At 49.0% G+C, this 24,886-nt stretch overlaps 1 protein-coding gene across 1 annotated transcript in view; it reads right to left on the bottom strand.

Annotated features, from left to right (window-relative positions):
• Gabbr2 (gamma-aminobutyric acid type B receptor subunit 2) overlaps positions 1-24,886 on the bottom strand; it is a 343,001-nt gene that overhangs the window by 169,318 nt on the left and 148,797 nt on the right. Inside the window, exon 3 of the mRNA XM_041667549.1 lies at positions 22,335-22,505. Within this exon, the coding sequence (XP_041523483.1) occupies positions 22,335-22,505 (171 nt within the window). The remainder of the gene's footprint in view (positions 1-22,334; positions 22,506-24,886) is intronic.

Raw genomic sequence — 24,886 nt, 5'->3', positions numbered from 1 at the left:
GGAGGCCAATGGGCGGGCGGTGGTGTCTCAACAGGTATCAGACAAACAACGGGCTCCAGGGGTGTAAGGGCTAATGGCTGGCCCAGTAGGAGTCACAGAGCCAATAAGATGCCAGCAGGGGTCTAAGGGCCAATAGAAGCCCTGCGGGGTTCAGTGAGCCAATGGGAGCCCAGCAGGAGACGGGGGGGGGGGGGGGGGGGCGCTAAAGGACTCCAGAAGGCATCAGAAGCCAGGAGACCAGCAGGTGTGAAAAGGCACCACAAGGCCCAAAGAGGCCTCAGCAGGAGTCAGAGGGCAAGGAGGAGAAAGCTGAAAGTTCAGGATATTTCTTTGTCACTCAGCTCCGTTCTTTCTGACTGGGTTCCTCCTGCCCTTCCTCTTGCCCTCAAGAGTGCTCGGTGGTGGTCCTGACTGCCACCGCTGTCTCTCCTTGAGGCCTCCTTAGCCTGATTGGTTCCCCTGTCCTTGACCAAAACACTTTTGTGAAGTTTGCTTTTTTTTTCTGACCTCCAGTCCCCCACCACATGTCATGTTTCCTACAGGGCTCCTGCTGACCCCTCCCCCCCAAGTCACGTTTCCCGCAGGGCCCCTAATGGATGCACACTCCTGCCAGCTTTGCACGTGCAGGTTACCAAAGGATAGCCTGACGCCTCTACTGGCATCTTGTCTTTTACGCCACACTTGCTTGAGTCCCCTGAGTTCCTGGGCTCTGCTCACCCTCACTGCTCGAAGTCAACAACCCCTTCCCATGAAGTCCTCTAAGGGGTTCCAGGCTCAGTTCTCCGATGCCCCTCCTGCTGTTCTCCCCACCAATACCCTCCTCCCCCACTCCTCCAACCTCATTTCCTGTAACCAGGAACTTCCTCGGGTCACCCCAAGAATCACGGGGACTCTCACATAAGGTCCTCTCAGATCCAGGCTCCCCACTGCTTCTGACAGAGAGAAGCTGAGCTGTCTCAGCTCCCTCCAGGTTAGGAATGACAACCTGTCCATCCCTGGCCGCGAGCCTGGAGCCAGCCCTCATCCCGCGCAGGTGCTGAGTGTGCGTCTTGGGTGGACACCACGGCCCCCGGTGCTGAGCAGGCTGCAGAGGCAGCATGGCCTGGACTGTGCTGACCTCAGCAGTTTGGACGGTGCGACTTCCCTAGGAGCTGGGGATCGAATCTACTCTGCCAGGCCCAAGTGGAATTTTCCAACTGGGGTGCAACTCTGAAAGCATAGCTGTCGTCATGGCATGTTTACCCACCCAGTGAGAGAGTCTGGGGGCCTTACCACTGAGTGCTTGGTGCTGACTAAGGGGAGGCTAGAGAGGAGCCTATATGCCACCTTTGCTCTAGGTAATAAGAGGACAGCTTAGGTAGAAATGCCAGAACACTCCAGAGGGAGGTGGAAAAGAGGCTGGGAGAAGGAAACACATCTATAATGGACATAAAGGTGGGAACAACAGTGTGGCTCCCTCTCCCCAGTGCCCTTCAGATGGCTTGTCCCTCGGTTGTGTGAGGATGCCACTTTTGGTCACTGGTGTAGACCTAGAAGGCATAGCTATGAGCAACTTGGGGGTAAGTATAAGGAGACACAGAGAGGTTGAGGCAGTTGCCTAAGGTCACACAGTTCACACAGAACACACTGAATCCAGGGCTTAACTTCAGTCTTATTTCTGTTCTGCAGCAAGGAAGCATCTATCCTTTCCTGCAAGGGGCCAGAATGTAAGTGGTTTAGGTGTTGCTGGCCTTCCGGGCTCTGCTTCTGCTGTTCTATTGCAAAAGAAGCCATAAGCAACCTGCAAAGCAATGAGTGTGGCTGTGTTCTTAGAGCCTTGAGTCCTTGGTTCTGGGCTCGCCGCAGGTCACTGTGTGAAAGAAGAAACTACACAGATCTGTATTCCCATGGCTCTGCTTGCTGTAACCCTCCTTCCTGACTACTCTGGGGGCAAGAGAACCCTGGAATCCCTTTGTGTACCTCCACAGCTTACCCCGGGAGCTTGTAAAGTTAAAAATAACATTATCCACATTAGATGTGAGGGGGCAGTGGTCATCTCAGGGACAGCTAATCAAAGAGAGGGTGAGAAACCATGCTCGGGGTTCAGGGTCTGGGGGGCAAGTGGTGGTAATGCCATTGAACTAAAGCCAAGAGGTGTGTGGTTTCCGCAGGAACGAGCTAGCCTGCATCCCACGAAACCCCAAAGGGATGCACAGATTCCCCTGGTGGGAGAGATCTTTTCACTCTTCCCTGGAAGGGGCAGCTGTGCCAGCTTGGTGACTCCCCACAGAGGACCAGAGGCAGCTGTTCACAGGCTGGAGACGGCCAATCGTGTGATGCACTATGTTCCGGGGCAGGCTGCCAAGCCGAGCTGGGGTGCCTCTACACCCCACCCCTCCACCTCCTGCTGCCCTGCTGCTGACTCACGGGCAGGGCAGGAATGTGCCAGAAGGATCCGAAATGGCTCTCTAGTGGAACACACCGCTTCTGGAAGGGACACACGGGTCCCAGGAGCCAGGGGAGCAGCTTCTGCTGTTTCCATCTGAAGGTCGTCACCTTGGCAGGGCAGGGAAGATGTTGCTGAACGCTGGGCTATGGATCAGGTTGCCAGACGATGAGTCCCTGGCGATGGCAGCAGGCGCTGCCCGAGCCTGGCAAGCCGTGTTTGGCGGGAGAATTTCTCACCAGAGGGCATGCTAACTTAAAATTTGCGAGGGAGAGGGGATGTGTCCAGGAAAACAAAAGCAGAAACCAAAACTATGAACCAGGTGATGATAGGACCAGCTTAGATAAGAACTCCAGAGAGGGTTCATGGACCAGGAAACACCCAAGACTCCTCTTCGGTGCTTGGGACTCCTGGCCAGTACACCAAAGTGCAAAGAGAGAGGCCATCTTGACTGTAGACAGGAAAGCTGAGCACAGATGTCCACCTCCCACCAAAGCCACCTCCTTCTGCAAGTGACAGAAAGGACCTTGTAAGGGAGTACAAAAATAGGAGAATCTGCCTCGGTGTTGGAAAAAGAGGAGCGGGAGGCATCAACATGCCAGCAATTTTGAGGAATTTCAGCTAGGTACTATGCCAAGGAGAGCAGATTGAAGGCTGACTCACAGCCTTGCTTCCCGAGAAGGGGGCACTGTGCTGTGGGGAGGGTGACTGTGCCGGGGGACTGACCACAGAGCCTAAGATGGATGGCTCAGCGCTGGGGGTGGGGAGGCTGGGTCACAGGAGAGGTTCAGAGCCCACTCAGGGGAGCCCCCCCTCTCGCCATGCAGCCCACCCTCCTTCAGGCGTGGCTCGGCCATGCTGTCTGATGTAAGTAAGCAGAGCCATCCAGATCCAGTTTCCCCATGGGCAGTCAAGGTACTGTCCAGATACTGCAGGTAAGAGATCAAGGGCAGAGGCCAGGGATGACCCTGAACATCTGGAGCAGCTGTTCCCTGCCTGCAAGGAGAAGCTATGGGCTTCTAAAACAGTTCTACGCCCCGCAACTTTTTACTGCCCAGCTGCCTGTCCCTGGTCCGCTCAGCTGCCTGTCCCTGGCTGTGTAGTTTTGTGTTATCGCAGACTCAGGGGAAGAAGTTCAGCAGAGATGGCCGAAACAGCGAAGACCCAGGGTGAGTTCACTACTGACACAAGGCAGACCCAGGTCAGGAAAGGCCCACGATGCACTTGGAATCTGCAGAGACTTTGAGCAGTAAAGGAAACAAGCAGGGAAGAACATGAGCAGAGGGAGTACTTCATCAACAAACAGATTTGCTGCCAGAAATAAAAGGAAACTGTGACATCCATTTTGTATTTCAGAGTGGAAAGAGAACCAGAACTCAGAAATGCTGAAAATGCTAGATACAATAAAAGAAACCAGAATTCAGAGGACCCCAGGTAGAGCCTAGAAAACGATAGCAGGAGATGAATTAGATGATCAAAGGTGAGAGTTAAGACACATTGGAAGTAGTCAGAAGCAACACTTAGTTACAGAACACGGACGGCGGTTGTTCAGGATAACCTGAGGTAGCTAGGAGGGGACATCTTCTGGATGTGGTAGGCAAGGGCGGAGATAAAGATGCTTGAGAGGAAAGAGCAACAGGAAGGGTAGCTGCAGGGACTCACTCTGGAATTGGAAGTATTTCTAGAGGGGTGGCGGTGGGGATGCTTTTCCTGTAGCTGTGACAATACCTGACAAAGTCAACTGGAAGGAAGGAAGGAGGAGTGTGAGGAGTACAGGCTTCGGTTCATGTGGCAGGGGAGGCGTGTTCCCATGGGTCTTTCCTCCTGTTAATCCTCTCAGGAAACTCCCTCACAGACATGCCCAGAGCAGGTTCCTTACGTGGTTCTAAATCCACCCAGGTTGACTAATGCTCTCAAGGTCCCAGAACAAAAGAGAAATAACTACAGATCTAATAGAAGAAGACTTTCACAATAGGAAGACCGACATCTTCAGACAAAAGCTGCGATCAGGCTTTAGGAAAGACATACAAATATCAGGTAAGCTTATCAGTCATGATTGCTGCAGCATTACTCACCGTGGCAAGGAGATGCCTAACAACTTAGCTGCCTAACAAGTGGGCAGGGAAAATCCGATGCACATACAAAGGAACACTGTCCAGCTCTAAAGAAAAACGAAAGCGCAGCACTCCTGTGAAAATGGATGGACTTAGAATGCGTGTTCAGCCGGGGCACACACTCTCAGAAAGAGGAAACCACACGTTCCCCCTTCCCTGTGGAAAACGAACGTGCACGTGAGTCCAGGAGAACGTGCAGAACGGGGAGCAGAGGGTACCAGGTGATGAGGAAGAACTGATGTGGATGAAGCTCTTTTGCTAGCTTGAGCTATGTCATGGGATGTGTGCGCGTGTGTGTGCGTTTATGTGTGTGTGTGTGTGTGTGTGTGTGTGTGTGTGTGTGTGTGTATGCGCGCGCGCGCATGTGTATGTGTGGTGGACAGGTACATAAAATACATTTGATAACGAAGTTGTAAAATTGTGTGAACCCAGAGTTCTAGAATGGCTGTTCTGACTGTTCAGGAGTCCGCTGAGATGACAGCCCTGGGGTCTGGTTAACATCGCAGTGTGATCTTTTTTATTTGCAAGTTCTTTGTGAGAGTCTTAATATAATTTTTTAAGAGACTAAATTACTAAAAAAAAAGCAGTACTCATGTTTTAGAATAAACATTCAAATACCAGATGTATGGTATTTTTTTCTTCATTTCAAAGATGAAGAATTCTGTAAACAGCGATTACAGTGCAGGGCTGTTATCAACAAAACAACTGAATTGGAGCCATTAAACCTTGATGCAATGCCTAGAGAGGTTTGAAGAAGACAGGTGGATGGATACCTTGTCATTCGAAGGAGACAACTGAGAAGCTATGACGTATGTAAGGTCTCGGTAGACAGAAAAGTCATGTGATCATCCTGACAACCGTGACTTAAAGATGCCGGCATGCTCAGTCACAAATGAGACATCTCCGTCACACTCCCTCCTCCAAGGCTCAGGGGCCACTGAGAAAGAGGGGGGCGGTGAGAGTCAAGGTCAGAGAGAACCAAACCCAAACAAGGTGCAGGGGCCACTGCACTCATGAGCTAGCAAAAGTGGTGGCTGCCTGCACACGACCTGCATAGATCAAACCAGCCCGTACCCCAGCATGGGGAGGACAAGGGTTCAGGAGCTCCTTACCTGTAACTGAGGTGCTCTTGGCAGTTAATGGATGCTAGGCCAGGGAAGCTTCGTTTAGGATGTAACCTCTGGTAGGAAACCTTAGACTTTCACTGGATCTGCTTTCATTTACCACTTCCTGGTTTGCTTTACTGTCTTGGCTGCACATCTGATATTTGAATGATTTTTCTCCAGGAGATGCCGTACCTATGTTCATGTGGGCAGCACAAATGGGACTCAATGGGTGGTTTTAAAAAGCATCAACAAAAGAGAATGCGAGGTTGAGAGGGACTGGGATAGATCTGGGAGGAGTAAGGGGTAAGAATAGGAGCCAGATAGGCTCAAAAATACATTGCATGCATGTATGATATTCTCAAAAAAACATTAAAATGGTATATTCAAAATTCCAATAAAATATGCACGGTGAGAGAGAGAGAGAGAGAGAGAGAGAGAGAGAGAGAGAGAGATAGCAATTCAAAGGCATGTCAGGAGACACTAGTTGGCTAAGTGAAGAGTTTAGTGTGAGATCATGGTTCCTGTCATGCAGTTTCAAAATAAAATCAGTATGTCAGACTACAATTGACAAGGAATATCTATAATGCAAGAAGTAAAATTGAATAAAAACCCGAAATCAGAGGTGATGAGGGCAGGGGTTGAAGGCATCATAACTTCTGGAGCTTGCCACAGACATTCCTGCGTTTCTAATTTGGAAATTAGATAAATAAAAGCCAAATATTTTAAATTTAAGAAAAACTTCAAAACACTTCATTACAATGGTTAGGAAACAGCCTTTGTCTGAAAGTATAGTATTGGTTAAAACCGTAATCAAATACAAACCTAACTATGAAAATGCAATTCATAGCAACCGAGATAAGAGTAAAGAACAGCTGTACAAACCCAATTAGAAGAAGAAAAAGAATGACAACATAGAGGAAATATTATTAAAGAGAAAAGCAAAAGAAAGTAAACCAGGAAATGGTGGAATAGAACAAGACGGGTAAGGTCTACAGGACAAGATAACAAAGCTTTTCCAAAAATTTATCTCTGCCCCGCCCCCTGCTTTGCTTCCACCAATCAGGATGACTGTTTTATAAAGTAGATGCATGGAGTCTGGTGTTTTATAAAGTAGATGCATGGAGTAGATGCATGGGTGGGCAAAATGGGAAAATAGAAGGAGCCTAAGAGAGATGCTTTCTGGTTCTTAAGAATGTGGAGGAGGAGGGAGGAAGTGGAGAAGAGGGGCAGAGGAGAGGAAGGGCAGGGAGGGGAGGTCAAGAAAGATTTTAGAGCTACAGGAGGAGCTGAAGGTGCAGGGAAGCGTGCTCAGGGAACCAGGATCAGAGCTGCATCCTGGCAGACCAGCACCACCAGCGCCACCAAGGGACAGCAGGAAGCAAGGGCCGCAGAAGGTGGGCTTTTTCAGGTTTGTGTCGGGTCAGCCCCTGCAGCCCCTGGAGTCACTGCTCATTTCTGAGAAGTCTGTGACCAAATTTCCAAATTTCCTTGTAGGGACTGAAATTAAAACCACAAAACTCTTAAAATTTAATAACCTTGGACTAGACAGTGCTCCTTAAATCTAAGGACCAAAGCAACCCCTCACCCCCGGCCCTCATCAGGGTTCCTCTGTGTAGCCTTGATTGTCCTGGAACTCATTTTGTAGACCAAGCTGGCCTTGAACTCAGAGATCCTCTTGCCTCTGCCTCCCAAGTGCTGGAATTAAAGGTTTGTGCCACTACCGCCTGGCTTCAAAGGACAACTTTGACTTCGGCAGAATAAAAAGCGTGCTCACACAGGGCTTCCCGAAGAAAGCAGAAAACATCCCCAGCGCTCAAGGAAACACTTCAGTTCTTATCAGGACAGTCCTCAGCCTGTGAACGACCACTTCTGGGCCTTTGAATTCACAGTGGTGCAAAAGTGACACACGATCAAGAAAAATGAGGTTTGAGATTTTGAATTCTGATACCTCCCTCTTAAGCTGGTGATACGCGCAATGTACTCTCGACGATGATGAACGGCACTGAGCCACAGTCCCACGCAGCCACATCTGTCTAAGCATGAAAATCCCATTCTCCACAGCAGCCTGTGTTACCGCCGCTTCTTGGTTACCTACATTCAATAAACTGCATTGCTTAATAGTTTGCTTCTAATTAACTAATTGGCCGATTGATTTTTAAAGCAGGGTTTAATGTAGCCCAGAACTTCCTATATATCCGAAGACGACCATGAACTTTTGAGCCTCCTGCCTCCAGTGCTAGAGTTAGGTGGGTACCGCCATACTCAGCTGTGGATTGTTTTGTTTTGTTTTGTTTTTGAGACAGAGTCTCTTCGCATAGCCCTGGCTGTCCTGGAACTCACTCTGTAGTCCAGGCTGTCCTTGAACTCACAGATCCGCCTGCTTCTGCCTCCCAAGTGCTGGGATTAAAGGCGTGTGCTGCCTGCCTGGCTACATCAGTTTTCTGTGGTGCTGGGGCCTGAACCAGGGATTCCTGCGTGTTAGGCGAGCACTCTAATCACTCAGCTACACCCCCAGTCTGACATTTTACTCTAAATTAGCCCCTGTGTAGACCGTTTTGTACACATGTAGGCTAGTGTTAGTGTCAGCCCATGGGAAACAATGCAGGCTAAGCCACAGTGCTCGCCAGGTTAGGTATGTTTAAACACACGCTGAATCTGCTCTGTCTAGCTCTTACAATTTCAACCTGTAAGTTCAACAGGATGGCTCCATTTTAAGTATTGAGTCAGGAAGTACAAGTGCCTGATAGGAATCTAATATCCGAGAATGAAGAAGAATTCTTACAACCCAATCTCAAAAGAGACAACAAAATTAAAAATTAAATGAAAGATCCAAATAGGCCTATCTCGAAAGAGCGTACACAAAAGCCAAGATCTGAGGGGAAATACCATCAAACCCACAACGAGGCACCGCTTGTCGTCTACTGGGGTGGCTGTAATTTTTTGAACGGAAAATGACAAGTGTTGACAAGGACAAGGAGAAGTTGGAACCCTCATATTTGGCTGGCGGGAATGCGAAGATGCATTGGATGTTGGTGCTAACAAGAGGGGATTTAACTATTTCTCCAAATGTTTATGTAAACACAGAGTCACCATATGGCCCAATGGGTCCAGTCCTTGGATGAGTACATATGCAAAAGAATCAGACATATGTACACCCCTAAAAGATGACACACAAGTGTTTATCACAGTATTATTCACAGCAGAGCAAGGCAGAAACAAGCAAAATATATATCACCTGGTGAGTGGATTAAAAAATGCGTTACAGCCTCATAATGGAATATTATTTGGCCATAAAAAGAGCAAAGTGGTGATAGATCTTGCTATTTGGATGAATCTTGAGGACATTATGCTAAATGAAATAAGTTAAACCCAGTGGGCAATATATTTTATGGTTCCATTTATATGCAAGTCTATTAGAGGCAAATCCATTGAGACAAAAGATTGGATATTCTCAGGTGCTAAGATGGAGGAATGAAGGCTGATGGACAGGGGCTTGGAATTTCCTCTGGAACAGACATGTTCTAGATGAGGTAGGGCGTATACCACAGAAAATTCAATAGACTACTTTAGGATACTCTTCTATTTTTAAATTTCTTTTTCAAAGTAAATACAGAACCAAAGTCTCTCTGTTAGAGTCTGAAGATTCACAGTCAGCCGTGCTCTTCGAAGGCCCACAAATCCCTCCCGGAACCTGGACTGTCACTGCACCCTCCTCCTCAGTCTGCCCCAGCCATGATGGTCTCTGACTTCATTTCTTTTCACACCAGACCCCTCCATGCCAGCACCCCATGGGCTGTTCCTTCTGGAGCTCTCCTGTCCCTGACATACTGACTGTGACACATCTTCTCACCTCACCACACTCAGCACCGCCCAGTGGAACCCCTGAGCCTTCCTGACAAATCTCCTGGGCACTTGCTATCACCTCCCCTCGCATGTCTTCTGGTCTCCCTCCCGGCACGAGGATGCGGAATCCCTGTGGGTAGGGAGCATTCTGTTCTCTGCCGGGTTTGTGTTACTGGAGCCGGATGCACGTCATGAAGATGTGCCATGTGAGTGCATTGTGAGGCGAAGTCAAGAAGACCAATGACTACTATTTCTCACACTGAAGACAAGACAACGTGGTGTCCACCAGTTTAGAGTCTAAGCAGGCACCGTTTTGTAGGTGGAAGATCTAGATGCCTCTGTGGAGCCAGTGAGAGCGGGACCATCTCTCAAGACGGGAAGGAATACACACCTGGCGTCACATCTTGCCAGAGACGTTCTCATTGGAGACAAGCAAGAGATGGGATTACTAGAAGTATCATTATTTGAAGACATCACTCTAACGCCTAGTGAACCATACAGGGTGAACAGCAAGGGCAAATGACAGCGGGTGCCCCCTGGGTACTGTTCAAATCCTTGAGTACTTAGGCATATGAGTTATTTTTAAACTCACAACTCCTGAGAGGTAATCTGAGCCTGCCCCCGCTTTCAGAGACGTGGGAAAATTCAATGATGTCCCCGAAGTCACCCAGCCCCTGTGGAGCTCAGCTAGAGTTAGAACCCTGTTTGAAACCAGCCAGAAATCCGTCTGTTTGCTCTGAACAACTGTGCAGGGCAGCACAGTAAGAAACCAAGCAGATAGAGATGCTGTGAGGTTGGGAACCGAACGCGAGTTCGTTCTCTCTGTGAATGTTGCTGCTACTGAAGGCCTAGAAAACTCGTGGGAATTAAGAGAGGATAAACTTCTGGCAGCAATGCATTCAACATACCAGTCCTAAGAGGTGTATGGAGATCAATGGCTTTCCTATATGCCAGCAGTAACTACTTTAAAAATATCCTGGAAAGTAGATTCCATCCCCCAAATCAGTCCTCAATGCAGCACACAGACATAACTGCAACAGTCAAGGGGAAAGGACCTACATAAAGAAAATGAGGTTACTTTACCAGGATCCAAAAGCCAAGCACACCATGTTCATGAATGCGCACCAAGGGCTACATCAATGCCCTTGATCTGCCACATCATCAACAGAGCAATCAGAGGATGGCCAGAATTCAGGCAAGAGTATCAAAGTATTCTGTGAGTCTTACCATATTAACTCGGTGAAAATGAGACTTGTGAGTAGAAAAGGAATAATTGTGCTTTCACCACATTATAATCCAGCACTCCTTAAATCACAGGGTCCACACTGGCGGGTAGAGCAACAGGACAAGTTTAAATGCCGGAACAGAGGATGAAGCTGGGGCAGCCCGACTCGGTGCCACTGCGTCCCTGGGCACTCACTCATTGAGGTTAGTGACATGTGCTGAAATGATAATATTTTTGACATATTGCAGCCCCGGACATGCATTATTAAAGTTAAATTTACCTATTTATTTTTAACATTTTAAACGTAGCCACAAGAAAATTTAAAAATCACATCTGCGGCTTGTCCATCAAAACTGGTCAAAAGCATATAGAAATGTATGTTGACGTTAAAGGTCAACTTTAGCACAGGCCTTTAAGTGAGTCTGGAATAGATACAGCCATTAAATGGCAAGAGAGTAATTGAGCATCTGGGGGCAGGAGAAGAAAGATTTGATGTTTCAGACTTTCTTTACTGAAATTTCAGCTAAGCTGAAACGCAGCGATAGAAGCGCTAGAAGAAAACAGACATGATTACAAGAATCCCCGTGAGGAGGACGCTCAGCACAGCATCAAAGGTGGGAAAAGTGGCTCAAATAAATCCAACTACATAAAATATCAGGATTCTCCACATGTCATATAACATCAAAGCCAAGGCACAATGATACATAAAACATTACACTACCTACCACAAATGTGAAAGGGCCAGTAGCCTTATATAAAACAGGCTCTCAAACCTGCGAGGGAAGGACAGTCAGAAAAAGTGCCAATCACATGAGCCGCCAAACTCACAAAAAGGGAAAATTAGAAACAAGAGGATCCTTAGGAAAGAGATTCCATCTCAATAGTAATCAAAGAAATGCAAATTAAAACAGCCCTTGCCAAGGATGAGAGAATACGCGGCGGAGAGCTGGAACTCATTGGTGTGATCTTTTCAGAGGACAATTTGGCAATACACACAAAAGGTTCAAAATGCACGAGTGCTATTTCTAGGAACCATCCTTGGAAAACAATCAGAGATGCGCAAACAGACGTTCCAATGTGAGTCCATTGTATCTGTGCTCATAATCAGGGAAAACTGGCAGTTACCGCCGTGTTCGACAAAGGCGCCTCGCGTGAGGGAATGATAGCGTGCACACGTCAGGAGTTTTGAACGGAGACTGGATGGAGGTGACAGGATGCAGATCTGCCTCTTTCCTCGCTTCAAAATATCTCGAAATGACAAAAGTTTTGAAGAAAAAACAGAAACGCTAATCCTTCTGGAAGGCCAGCAGCAAGCAGAGCATTCGCAGAATGTCTGGAATGGAGGGAAGGAAGGGACAGATGGTCGAGTAGATACGACCAGGGTAAAGCACCTGAAACTCGGTCCAGAGGGCTGGGCAGCCCAGGTCACCACAGTGCTCTCCCAGGGCTGAGTCAGGGTGGTGGGGGACACTTGCTGACCTGGGAGGATGCTTCCTTCAAGTTGGGTACACAGGAGGGGGACATGGCTCATGTCCAAGGGCCTCTTCGTGGTGGTAGGAAAACCATCGTGAGAGGAACCTGATGCTGAGGGTGGTTTGTGGGCTTCACCCTCCTGAGGTCTGTGTGTTGGGGACTTGTCCCCCTCTGTTGGCTCGAGGACATGTCATCTGGTCAGAAGTAACTAGGTCGCCACAAGGGTTTCTTTCAGAAGAAAGAGACACAGTTCTGAAGAGAGGAGTGGGAAGCCATGTCCTTCCTCCTTCTCACGCCCTTGGATCCACAGTGAGGCTCTGACAGAGTCCAGCCAATGCTAGTGCCATGCACCACAGCTCCAGGATGATGAACTGGGTAAACATTTTCTCCTTATACATTTTCACTTTATATAGCTAGAGTGTACACCCAGTCACCGATGTTTTATAATAAGCAATAGGAAAATGGGCTAACATATTGGGTTATGATTGATTTTGAATTGTTTTTCTGCTGTTTTGCCAGGCTCCTGCCTTAAGAGTTTTTCAACATTACAGCTGGAAAATAATAATCAATATTTTAAAAGAAAACTTGACATTTACATGCCAAGAGTAAACACAGCTTTATTACTTTTCTTCTTCACGACTGAAGGGACCTCTGGCTGGTTTCCTGGCTTTGGGTCTCCTTGCCCCAATCTCCCCTCAGGACTGTGACCACACCACACTCTTTTGAAAAATGTCCTGTGGCTTTCTTTAGCTGACAGGAAACTTAGCTTCCTTGCAGCTGGATCTCCCAATGAACTACTCGCTCTTTCCTGCAGGTTCTAGATTCTGCGCAACCTCCCCATTTCACCCCTTTTCTCACACAGCCCTGATGCTCCTGAAGCCTGACAGATGGGCCTTGGGGGAGAAACACTCACAGTCAGAATGCACCGGAATAGCTGTGGAGAACCTACACAAGGCTGCCTGTCAGCCCAGAGGCCTGTCTGAAATAAGACATCCTGAGAGTATGGTGTGAGCAGGTGTGGAGGGGAGTGCTGGTCTCCAAGATTCGGAACTGGGGAATAATAAAAAAATGGCATGCAAAATGCCATGGCAAGAGTTCTAAGGGTCTGTGAGGAAGTCCCCAGGAGACGGGCTGCTCAGCCCACACAGCCACCTGCTTGCTTCTGGGAGTAAGAAGGAGTCAAGGATGCTTGCCAAAGGCTCCCAGGCTCTCCGCTGCCTAGGGGCAGGTGTAGACTACAGATCACATGTCTACCTGATATGTCTGCCTGTCACACCCAGCAAGGGCACACAGCTCTCCCTTGGCAAGCCTTTCTAAAACATGTCATTATTTTGGGTGATCAAATGGAATCGCTTGCACACAGTAGGTACTCAGAGAGTGACCTCAGATGACAAGGTAATGCTGCTTCTGTCTCCATAGGGCCTGATGTAGTAGCTGCCTCCCAGGGCCAGCGTAGCATCCTCAGAACTGGCTGGGGTGAAGGAGGTACAGGAAGTGTCCCTGGGAGAGCTTTGAGGGCAGTAAGGACCGCTCAGAGACGGTTGCAAAGAAGGCACACCCCTTCCATCACCCCTGTGTTCTAGAATCTTTGTGGCCTTTTGTTGAGTGACCCTCACACAGCTACCCCAGCCACTGTGAGAGGGGACTACTGGGACCTCTCTTCCCAGTTTGGACCCTGAGGTTCTGCTGGAGTGTCAGGGAGGACCATCTGCCAGGTCCAAGGGCTTTCATCACCATGGCTGTCAGCCATGGTCTCCTAGTCCCGGGGAGGGGAACAGCCACATACCAGCTGTGCCCGGGCAGGTGCTCTGAGTCAGACGAAGGCATCCAACATGGAGCTCTGCCTTCTCTCCAGAAGTCCCAGGATGTACTGCTACCAAAGTGACAGGTATGGACCCTGGAGACTCTTGGGGACAATAGTTCTCTCTAGCTGTGGTGGTCCCCCACTGTGCAGGGAAGAGTGTCACAGAGAACCTTTTGGAGAGTCACATGCATGGAATACATTTATGAGAATGAACAAATGCCACATGAAGTCCATGTCTGACCCAATGGGGTCGTAGCAGATATGAAGACCTTGTAGGACGCAACCATGATAAGCTTAATGGAGGCCCGAGTCTCAGCAGTTTTCCCTAAGGCAATACCTGGGTGCAAGAAAGATCACAAACAGACTACCCAAGCACCACTCAGGAATAGACCATCCAAAGGAAATTCCTAACGTTCCAATGTTCCAGTCGTTGTAGATAGGATCACCTGTCAGCACACACCCATCGCTTTTCATCAGGCACCCCTAGACAAATGTCAGCCAATCAGAATTGAACCAGTCACCCCAAAGGCTGCTCATGTAACTTTTCTGGGTTTTGCCTTTAAATAGTGTCCTCTAGAAAGGCGGGGTACCTCCTCTCACTGCTGTGCTGACGAGGTCCTTGCTGGCTTGTACTTGTGCACGATAGTACACCTTGCTTTTGGATTTCAGTGAGTTGGTCTCTCTGGTGGTCTTTTGGGGTCCCCACAGACTGGGCACAACAACCTAAGGTCCCTCTCACTGGATACCTTCTCTAAGTTAGGCTTCAAGGAAAAGCCATTGACAGGCCCCTGCCCTGCTTCAGTTGCCCTAGGTTCCCACCCCTCCATCACCATCTCACCAGGTGTGCGCATGTCCAGCTAGGTTCCCAAATGTCCATCACCATCTCACCAGGTGTGCGCATGCCCAGCTAGGTTCCCACCCCTCCATCACCATCTCACCAAGTGTGCGCATGTCCAGCTAGGTTCCCAAATGTCCATTACCATCTCACCAGGTGTGCGCATGCCCAGCTAGGTTCCCACCCCTCCATCACCATCTCACCAAGTGTGTGCACGTCTAGCTAGGTTCCCAAACGTCTATCGCCATCTCACTAGGTGTGCGCATGCCCAGCAGTATTTTCCTCCACCCTCCACCAGCCCCACTTCTCCACGAGAATCCCACCCTAAGCCACCTCCGGGAATGCAGTGCATGAGCTGGCAATGATTTCATGTATTCTGTTTATGGAATGTGAATTAAAACACTGTGAAGCTGCAAAAGTCACAGCCTGGATTCAGACCACGCTTTGGAGAACAGCGGACCTCTGTCCTTCTGCATGCCAAAAAGGCAAACAGCCACCTTGGTATGGGCGGGCTGTAGAGTTGATCCTGGCAGCTGCCTTACAGGCTTAGTTTCACCCAGAGGCAGAGTTGGGGAAACAGAGCAGATGCATGCTTAGGTTGCAGCCAAGCCAGTCAAAAGTATCAGTTCTTCAGCTGGAGTTAGCATGAGGGGCAGGACACTTGATCATTAGAACTAGAATCTGACCCCATCCCACATCCTGTCCTGTCTCCAAATGACAGATTTGTTGATGTACTGGCAAGTCATTAAGAGGTAGGGGTGGGTTAGGGACAGAGATCAGAGGTTTTCAGTGCTCCTGGCCTACTTTGTGCCCATTGCCATCCAAAGGCTGCCAACTTCTCCAATACAGTGAAATTCAAGTCCTAGTTCAGATCTGTCGCTGTGCCTCATGTCTGACTCATTGGTTCTTATGTGAAGCCCTGATTTGCTACTGATGCTTCCGATCCTGGTAATACTTGAGGAATCTCTGCAGCAGGGGATAGGACTGAACCATCCCGAAGGTAGAGGACTCAAATGTCAACCACTCGACACTGATTACATCGTTTCTCAATGCTCAATACCAACATCAAGCACCACATGGCAAACTCTGGGTTGCTGCTGGTTCCAGTGGCTGGCTCAGTGTTTTTGCTGAGATGTCTAGAAGGGTTCCCGTCAGTAAACAATGTCATATTTCCAAAAGCCATTGATGCCTTGGTTGAGTTCTTTGGGAATTCGAGTTACTGGCTTCTCCCATTTTCTCAGTGTTCCTGGGGGCTTGGGCAGGAGGTGGTGCTGACATTTCTTAGCATCCCTCATTCTCATCTCACCATTCCTGGTGCAGGCAGAAGGAAGTGTTAGCCTTTTCCAATCTAATGGACTAAACAGAAATCCTCAAGGGAGCCCTCGTTGAATCTACCAAAGCCAGGGAGCACATTCAGGGATGAGCCACAGAGCTGGAGTGGCCAGTGCTGAGGGGCCTATGAGGTGAGCAGGCAGTATCTTATTCTGCACCATGCTAAGAGCCCATACAGGGAGGAATGATCTCAGAGGCCTGAGCATACAAATTCCACAGGAGAAGGGATGTGGATAGTGGGGAATGGTGCTTCTTCCAGGGCAGTGGGCTCTCTGAGGGACCTCCTCAGAGGGTCTTTTGGGCTATACTACCCATGCTATAGGTCAAGTTCCTGCTTAAAGAGAAAGGAAGGGTTGGGATTCTCACAAAGGTGGCCTGTGGCTTTGGTGCAGGGGGTCCCCCTGTCCTCTACTGCAGGCTTGGTGTCAGGATGCTCTCTAGAAGAGCAAGCAGCACTTCAGAGGGGCTCACCACCCCTGTGGTGGAGCAGATGGCCACGTGGACCTGGGGAACATTTCAAAAGGTTCAGGAGGGCCCTGAAGGGCAGGGGCTTTGAAGAACAAACTTCCCAGATGGCTACGTTCTGGTCATGGGCAGATCAAGCGCCATGGTGGGTCCTACCACTTGAAGGAGATCTTTGGTGTGGAAAGGTCATCCCCAGAACCTTCTAGATCACCAAAGGCCAGGTTTGGAAGTCTTGGAATCTGTTTATAGGGAATCATGCTGTGTTGACAGAGGACCCAGCCCCAGGTGAGGAACTGGATTCCAAAGGATGTTGAAAACAACAGCTTCTACTTGCAGGCTGCATCTGCCTAGTGAGGCGCCTTTCCTTGCGTTGGAACGCTCCTAAGGTGCTTACTCACCCCAGTGCTCCAGAAAGAAGCACTGTCAGCACAGTCACATCCCCAAACCAAGATGGAGAACGCAGAGGCAAGGAGCTGCTCCATTTCCTGCTTCAACAGCAAGACACCAATTGAAACGGTGAGATGCCACCGGGCACCTCTCAGAAAAGCCCACCCTGAGCACCCACACCATCAAATGCCAGTGGAGATGCAGAGTCAGAGCAAGGCTGATTGTCACTGTTGGAACGCACAGTGTCACAGTTGCACTGGAGGGCAGTGTCCCATAGCACTAAACACAGCCCTACCCGGTGATCCAGCAGTCAACTCCTTGGTCTTTACTCAATGGCACAGAAAACATTATGAACATGTAAAAATCTACATATGAGTATTTATGGCTGAAGTTCTCCTAATTGCCCAAACTTGGAAGCAACTAAGATATCCTTCAGCAATGAGTGGCATATCCAGACAATGGGATATTAGTACTAAACAGAAAGTGGCTATCAAACCAGGGAAAGACATGGGAGAGTGGGTTGCGTGCCAACGCAGTGACATGATGTTTTAGAGCAGTGAAAATGTTTAGCATGAACCAGGCCCTGGGTTCAATGCCCAGCACTGCCAGGAAAACAGGACTCAGGTGATGCTGGAACCAAAGCTGTATCCCGATGCAGGTCTGCCTAAACGCAGAATGTGCACCACCTCGTTAAATGATGAATCAAGATCAAATCTTCAGGTGTAGTGATATCGCTCCATGGAGGGGGCAGTTGGTGATGGTGGAGGCTGTGCAAGCGTGTGGGGTGAAGACATACAGGTCATCTTTGGATGTTACTTTCTGTCTTTGGAAAACTCAAAACTGCAGCAAAATAATAAAACCTTACAAAAAAACAACAACACCCAAACGAAATGAAGCATGGAACGTGAAGGTGAAGTTTCATGACTGTGTCCCTGGGAACGGCAGCCTCAAGGTCCATGGACGTCCCTCCACCCGTTAATTACTCCGAGCTAGAGGCGCTTCCCAGTCAACTGCCCCAGCTCATTTGTCTCGCAAAAGTGGACAGACACAGACAGCCTGAGTGACTTGTCCGAGGTAGCTTGCTGGTCTTCTGTGTCATGTGGAGAGGATGTCTTAGCAGTCACAAGAGGCTGGGGGTGGGGCTAATTACAAGTGAGTGAAGGGTGCAGAAGGGTGTAAGTGTGTTAAAGTCACTGACACAGACACTAGCAATGGAGGTTGTCTGGCTGGAAAGTTGCATCCCAACAAAGCTGCTGAGAGCGGAAAATCCAATTCAGGGAATTTAAAATTTAGGTTAGACTTTTAAAAAGGTGTGTCTATAATCCCAGCACTTGGAGGATAAAGGCCAAAGCTGCACAGTGTGATCCTATGTCTAAAACTTAACCCAACCAACCAACCAAAACAAAACAGGGGTGGGAAGATGGCTAAGCCAAGCAAGTACTGTCTGTGCAAGCATGAGGACCTGAGTTCAGATCTTGGCACCCATGCAGAATGTCAGGCAACCCCTCTGCAGGGAGATGGGGACAAGTGGATCCCTGTGCTTGCTGCCAGCCAACCCAGCTGAATCTGCAAGCTCTGGATTCAGTGACAGCCCCTGCTTCAAAAGCAAGGTGAAGAGTGATTGAGGGAAACACCTGGCATAGACGGCTTGGCTTCCGCCTGCACACATGCACACACAGAGACACAAACATACATACGTGGGTTGGGACACAGGAGAAGAAGAATTCCCCTGGAGATTGCAATAAGCAGCAAGAACTAAGAAGCCACTGCAGCTGATAACACTGGGGCTATGTCCATGAGCACAGGGTCTTGCAGACAGTGTGGCCACATTGTCATACTTTGAATAGGCATAAGTCCCCAGAGCTTACTTCCTGAATTCCTGGGGCAGTGGGTGAGCATCACCCATATGGGGGCCTTTCAAGTTTCTTTTGCTATCTGTACCTCTGTCTCCCAGAGCGGTATCTGCTCTTACACCAGGAAATCCCTGCCTCTATAAGTTGAACAAGCATGTGGAGTCGCAGCATTGCTCACAAAGCCTGGCTTACAGACGAGTCGTCTGGTATGGAGTCATTCCTTTCTTGGTTTTACAGATTCTAACCTAGAGACGGCATAGCTGCAGCACACTTAGTCTTTCTAGCCACAAATGCTTTGTTGTCTCTGCTGCGTTTCTCAGTCTGACACACATGAGAGAAACCTCAGAAGGACACCGTCTGAGGACTCAGCCTGTAAAGCTGGATTCACTTGTCTGAGACAGATCCAGAGCTGCCTGGGGGCCATTGGGCACCAGCCTTGAATCATGGGGACTACTGTATAGCTATTTCCCCTGATATGAAACATTCCATCTTGGAGGAAAGCTCCTTAAAACGCAGGATATCCTAAGGGGAGACAGAATATTTCATCCCGCATGGATGCTCTTTAAGATCAGAAAGCTAACAACTCAAAGGCTTCAGGAAGTTCCTAAAACTGAAGAGACTCACTAGCGCCCTCCCTCCCCAGGCATATATAAAAAGCAAGGACTTCTGAGTGATGACCAGCAGACCTGCCTAGAAGAGGCTCTGGCCAACGGAGCTACCTGGAGAAGACACTCTGACCTGTTAAGCCAAGGTGTGCTCCAAGTTTCCAGCCCTCATGAGCTGTCACCATGGTGTAGTGGACTTTGGTGATTGTAGCTGCCTTCGAGTGTTTCTGCTCTGGTAGGTAACCCCTTATCTATAACCTTTTAAGTAAACCAGGTACACTCATTGGTTTATCACCCGGGCTCTGGCAGTATCCTCACTCTGTTATTGGTTTCCTGTCTGTGGTAAGATGCTTGTATTGCCATATAATAGGAAGTATGGGCTTGCAGTAGCTGTTTGTGCCATGGCAGGGATGGCCCTCAGACTCTACCCAAAGTCCATAGTACCAGGGCCACAGTGATGAATTATGGGATTCACCCCTCCAACCTCAGGCTGGTTTTTCCTTTAGGTCCCTTCCAGTGCACTGTCCGGAACAAAAGTACTTGATGCTGTCAACTGGTTGGTTCCATAAAAAAAGAATCCAGTTTCCTCTGTACCCCTGAGAAGCTGTTAGCCTCTGGCCAGGGTCCAGCAGCTGCACTCCAGAGGTGCAGCCCACATACCTGATGAGGATGCCAAGGTTCTCAGGCAGAGAGGAGTCAGCTAACCTAAGAGTTTTAATCAAGAAGGGTCCTTGCCAGCAATGTCACCAAGTCACAGCCTGTGCTCCGGAAAGGGGTCTTCCCACTGAGATGCCAAGACCCTGACAGCCAGCACCTGATCCCAGGGAGGACAGTGTCACTAAGGAGGACAGGATCACAGTAAAAATAATGACCAGCAGCTGGAACATGAGGCAAAGCTATCTGCCCCCTACCGGTCTCAGTTTCCTCATCTGAAATATGGGAACCATCACCACCTCCCCATACAGGGCAGGCTTCTTAGGAGGGAGGCGAGAGAGTGGATGCTGAGACGGCGGCATTGGAAGGCAGCACGGTCTGGAGAGAGCTTAGGGATGTCACGACACTCAGTGGGACAGCCAGGCTGATCTTTAGCACTCTTGAGCAAGGCCCGAGAGTTTCAGACCTTGGAGGCTCTCTACTGGCTGTTCCCACTGACTTCAGAAGTTATGGCTGCAGAAGAAACGGTGTCTGAACTAGGGGGTCAAGACTTAGAAATTCAGTCCTTTATCTCTTTTTTCTTTAACTCCTTCCTTTCTTTTCTTTTTCTTTTTTTCTTTTTCTTGAAAGAGAGTCTCATGTATCCCAGGCAGACCTTGATTTTGCTCTATAAATTGCAGGTGGCTTTCCCTCTGCCTTCCTGGTGCTGAGATTACTGATGTGTATTGCCTAGTTTATGTGGTTCAGGGCGTGGAATTGAGGGCTTCACGCATGCTGCTTATGCTAGACAACCTGAGCACATTCCTTTATCCACTCCCGGTTTGTCTTTGAACAATTTTCTGTGGCTTTGGAGTTACTTAGAAACTTTGAACACCGGCCTTCCCTGCTGTGGGCCTCAGTTTCCCCTTCTGCATAATAAAGAGATTATGGGAGGCGTCTCTAAGGACTTTTTAGACTCTCACAGCCAAAGACGCGATTTGAGCAGGCATCCCTGAATCGCAGCGGGGCTTCTCACTCACTGAGGGCCCTGTCCCTGTGCCACAAAGGACTCTGCCAGCAATGGCCTCTTCAGGGATTGGCAGGGAGTGGTTCCCACTGGAGGTCAACATCCCTTTGGTCCCCACCGAGGGGCTTGCTTGCCTGGGAACGCACGCCTGGCTTGGATCACCGCCTAATGGTTCCATTCCCAAGCACTTCCAGCTCCTTTCAGTGCCGGGATTTTACAGATCTCAGTGCCAGTTCACACACAGGGAGGCATCCTGGTGGGGGTTGTTGCCCTTATTTGCTGGGGGTGGGGCTGGAAACACATCTCAGAGCGGTGAGGGGGCCTTTCCAGGCTCTCTCAGGCGACCTTTGCGTGACTGCTGGATGGGGATAGAGCTTCGGAAAGGGTTGTGTTCAGCCGAGCTTGTGACCCCTAACCCCGCCCCTTTTCAAGCTCTGCAAGAGCCCAGGGTACATCTCGTGTTGAGGTTAACCTGCACACTGGACTCACGAGTGTAACCCTCCGGGACTCATGGCCCACAGGAAACCTCTTTGGAGCTACTAAGCCTCCCTGATGACGTGATTGGAAGGAGACTAGAAGGAGGAAGAGGAGATGATAGAAAGAGAAAAGGACAGACCGCCACACTGCACGGAGGGCCATGGCCCACTACAGATAAGGAGGTGCCCAGATGGCAATCTTCAAACGTCCTGAAAGTGGACCAGAGGTCCTGGAAGTCAGTTCCTCTCAGTTTTAATAGCCCATAACTCTATTTAGAAAGACATTGCCAACATGTGCACGTAGGCCTGAGGTGGCTGTGGGGAACACTCCCAGCCGTCTGATTCCACGAGCTACAATGCACCCATCTGAGTGTACACACCACCCTACTAAACAGGAGCCCAATCAAGGTCTCCGGGACCCATTACAGAGCAAATGAAAACAACATTATTCATATATGGTCTGACGTCATTTGGGCTTAAAGGTATATGTTGAAAAGAGTTCTAGATGGATGAATACTAAATAAAAGGAACGTGGGTGCGAAAGTCAGAATGGGAGCTGGGAATAAAGGGGGCAGAGAAAGTGATGGAAACCGGGAGAGGGAACAAGGGAGGATAATGGGGACAGTTTGGGAGGCAACGGAGGGCCAGGTAGGTCACTGGAGCTAGAAACAATGACACTTATGTATGGAAATGTCATAGTGAAATCCTTTTAAAATGTGGGTCGGGAGTACCTCGGAGAAGCGCTGCACGTCCTGCGTGAGTGTGCCCACACGCCGCCATCGGAAGTGCTTCAGCAGCTTCAGGATGGCCGGGTTCACCGCGTTGTCAGAGGGCACCGTCCGGAAGAAATATGGGTACTTCTTCTTGTCCGCAAGAACAGGCGTGGTGGCGGCGAAGGAAAGCTGCGAAAACGAAAAAGGACACTTTTATTGGGGCCTTGAACCTAGTCCTTCCTGGCAGCCATTTCTCACTTGGGACAAGATTGGCGTGAGTCTTTGTGTAGGTACAGGTGCCTGAGGATACCAGAAGAGGGCGTCAGATGCTCCGGAGCTGGAGTTACAGGTACATGTGAGCTGGAAACCAAACTCTGGTCCTCTGGAAGAACAGTCTTGACTAGAAGATAAAAAGAATGTAAGGGAAGGAGAAGGGTTGGATGGACCAGCAAGCTACACCTCCCCAAAGAAATGGAACCATTAATGCTGTGACCTGTTTCGTTCCAGAACTTTCTCTGTGAACGGTACTTTTGGTTTGCGTGTCTCTTGTTAGGCTATGTTATTCTATGAACAAATGAACAGTTTCCATTTAAGCAAGGGGACATCCAGCCCGATAGTCTCGCAGCATTTTATTTTCACCACCATTGTCTGGCATGTGAACACACCAGTTCTCTGAGTCGTCTTTGATTTAGGGACATTAACGCTGTTTAGTTTGCCACGTCTGTCGTCAATGTCACGGGGGTGTCATAGTGCATAGCGTTTCATGTGTATTTCAGGGTATTTCCATGAGACAGTCTGTGTTATCAATGTTTTCAGGTAAAGACCTGGCCCTGGGGCGCAGTTGGTAACGTGCTTGACTAGTTAGCATGCGCGAAGCCGTGGGCTCCACCCCACCCCCCACCCCCCCCCACCCCCCCCCCACCCCCCCCCCCCACCCCCGGTGATGTATTAGGCAGTGTGCCTGCAATCCCAGCGCTCAGGAGGTGGAGGGTCAGAAATTTGAGATTATCCTCTGCCACATAAAGAGTCTGAGGCCAGCCTGGGCTGCATGAGGTTCTGTTTCAAAAATAAAATATGAAATAAACAAATAAGGCTGCAAACCTTCAACATCTTCGTATTTAAATAATCTGGAAATATCCCGTCTGCTTTGCATATGGGCTTGTCAGAGATAATTAGAGGTCCAGAGTCACTACATTCTTGTCAACAGGGAATGCAGACCATTTTTCCACACGGTTTTATAATGAGCTATCACAGAAATGGGATCCGCTTACAGTCACGGTTACATACCCTGTTGAGCTCTTATGGGTGGTTCCCAGGAGGTGGGTCCTATTTTAGGAAGTACTTTTGCATACCTTCCTCTCTGAGTGGGGCTCTGGTGCTTTTTAATTGAATTTAGAGAAGATGTTAAAAATGTATAGCCTTCAGACTTGGCCTACTGCGGCTGCCGCAAACCTCGTGTTGTTTGTCCTTACACATGGTGTTTTAATTTACGCCCGGCAGTCAGATCTGTCCACCCTTCCCTTTATCATTTTCTCACTTTCTTTTAAGTGCCAGTAAGTTGTTAAATTGGATTTTAATTATCTGTCCAGCTTAAATGTCACCGCTTCCTAACGCTCTCTCTGATCTCTGCTCTCCTTCCCCAGCCTCATTCATGGAAGGTGGCATCAACCCTTTTGATCCTTGCAGTGAGAAGTAGGAGAATGGCATCTGGATGCCCTTCTCATTTGCATTTCGCTCCCGGGGACCGAGGTTGAGTCTCCTCCAAGGTCTGAGAGCAATCTGTAGTTCCTCTCTGGACGGAAAGGACTCTTATCCTTTGTCCCTTTTCCAATTTGACTCTTACCCTTCCTGTCTGTCTGAAAAAAAAAGTGATCTTTCATATTAAAGAAGTGACCGAGGGCCCTATTTTTCCATTTATTAATGTTTGTACTTTATCTTTTGCTCTCACTCATAGACTTTTCCTCACAGAAATGGTTTTGGGGGCCAGGGAGATGGCTCAGTGAGTAAAGGCGCTTGTCACCAACCTTGACGAAGTTGGGCTCCCTAGGATCACATGGTAGAAGAAGAGAATCAGGCTTCCACATACATGTGCCTGCATGTGCTTGTGCACACACGTGCACACTCTCTCTCTCACACACACACTTATGAATGCTCTCCCACACGTGCACACTCTCTCTCACACACACACACTTATGAATGCTCTCCCACACGTGCACACACTCTCTCTCACACACACTTATGAATGCTCTCCCACACGTGCACACTCTCTCTCACACACACACACTTATGAATGCTCTCCCACACGTGCACACTCTCTCTCTCACACACACTTATGAATGCTCTCCCACACGTGCACACTCTCTCTCACACACACACTTATGAATGCTCTCCCACACGTGCACACTCTCTCTCACACACACACACTTATGAATGCTCTCCCACACGTGCACACTCTCTCTCACACACACACTTATGAATGCTCTCCCACACGTGCACACTCTCTCTCACACACACACTTATGAATGCTCTCCCACACGTGCACACTCTCTCTCTCACACACACACTTATGA

Source organism: Microtus oregoni, unplaced genomic scaffold (genome assembly GCF_018167655.1).
Source record: "Microtus oregoni isolate MIOR12 unplaced genomic scaffold, Mior012 000017F_ref0000208, whole genome shotgun sequence".
In the NCBI taxonomy this organism is placed as follows: domain Eukaryota; kingdom Metazoa; phylum Chordata; class Mammalia; order Rodentia; family Cricetidae; genus Microtus; species Microtus oregoni.
This window is presented reverse-complemented; position numbering and strand designations above follow the sequence as displayed.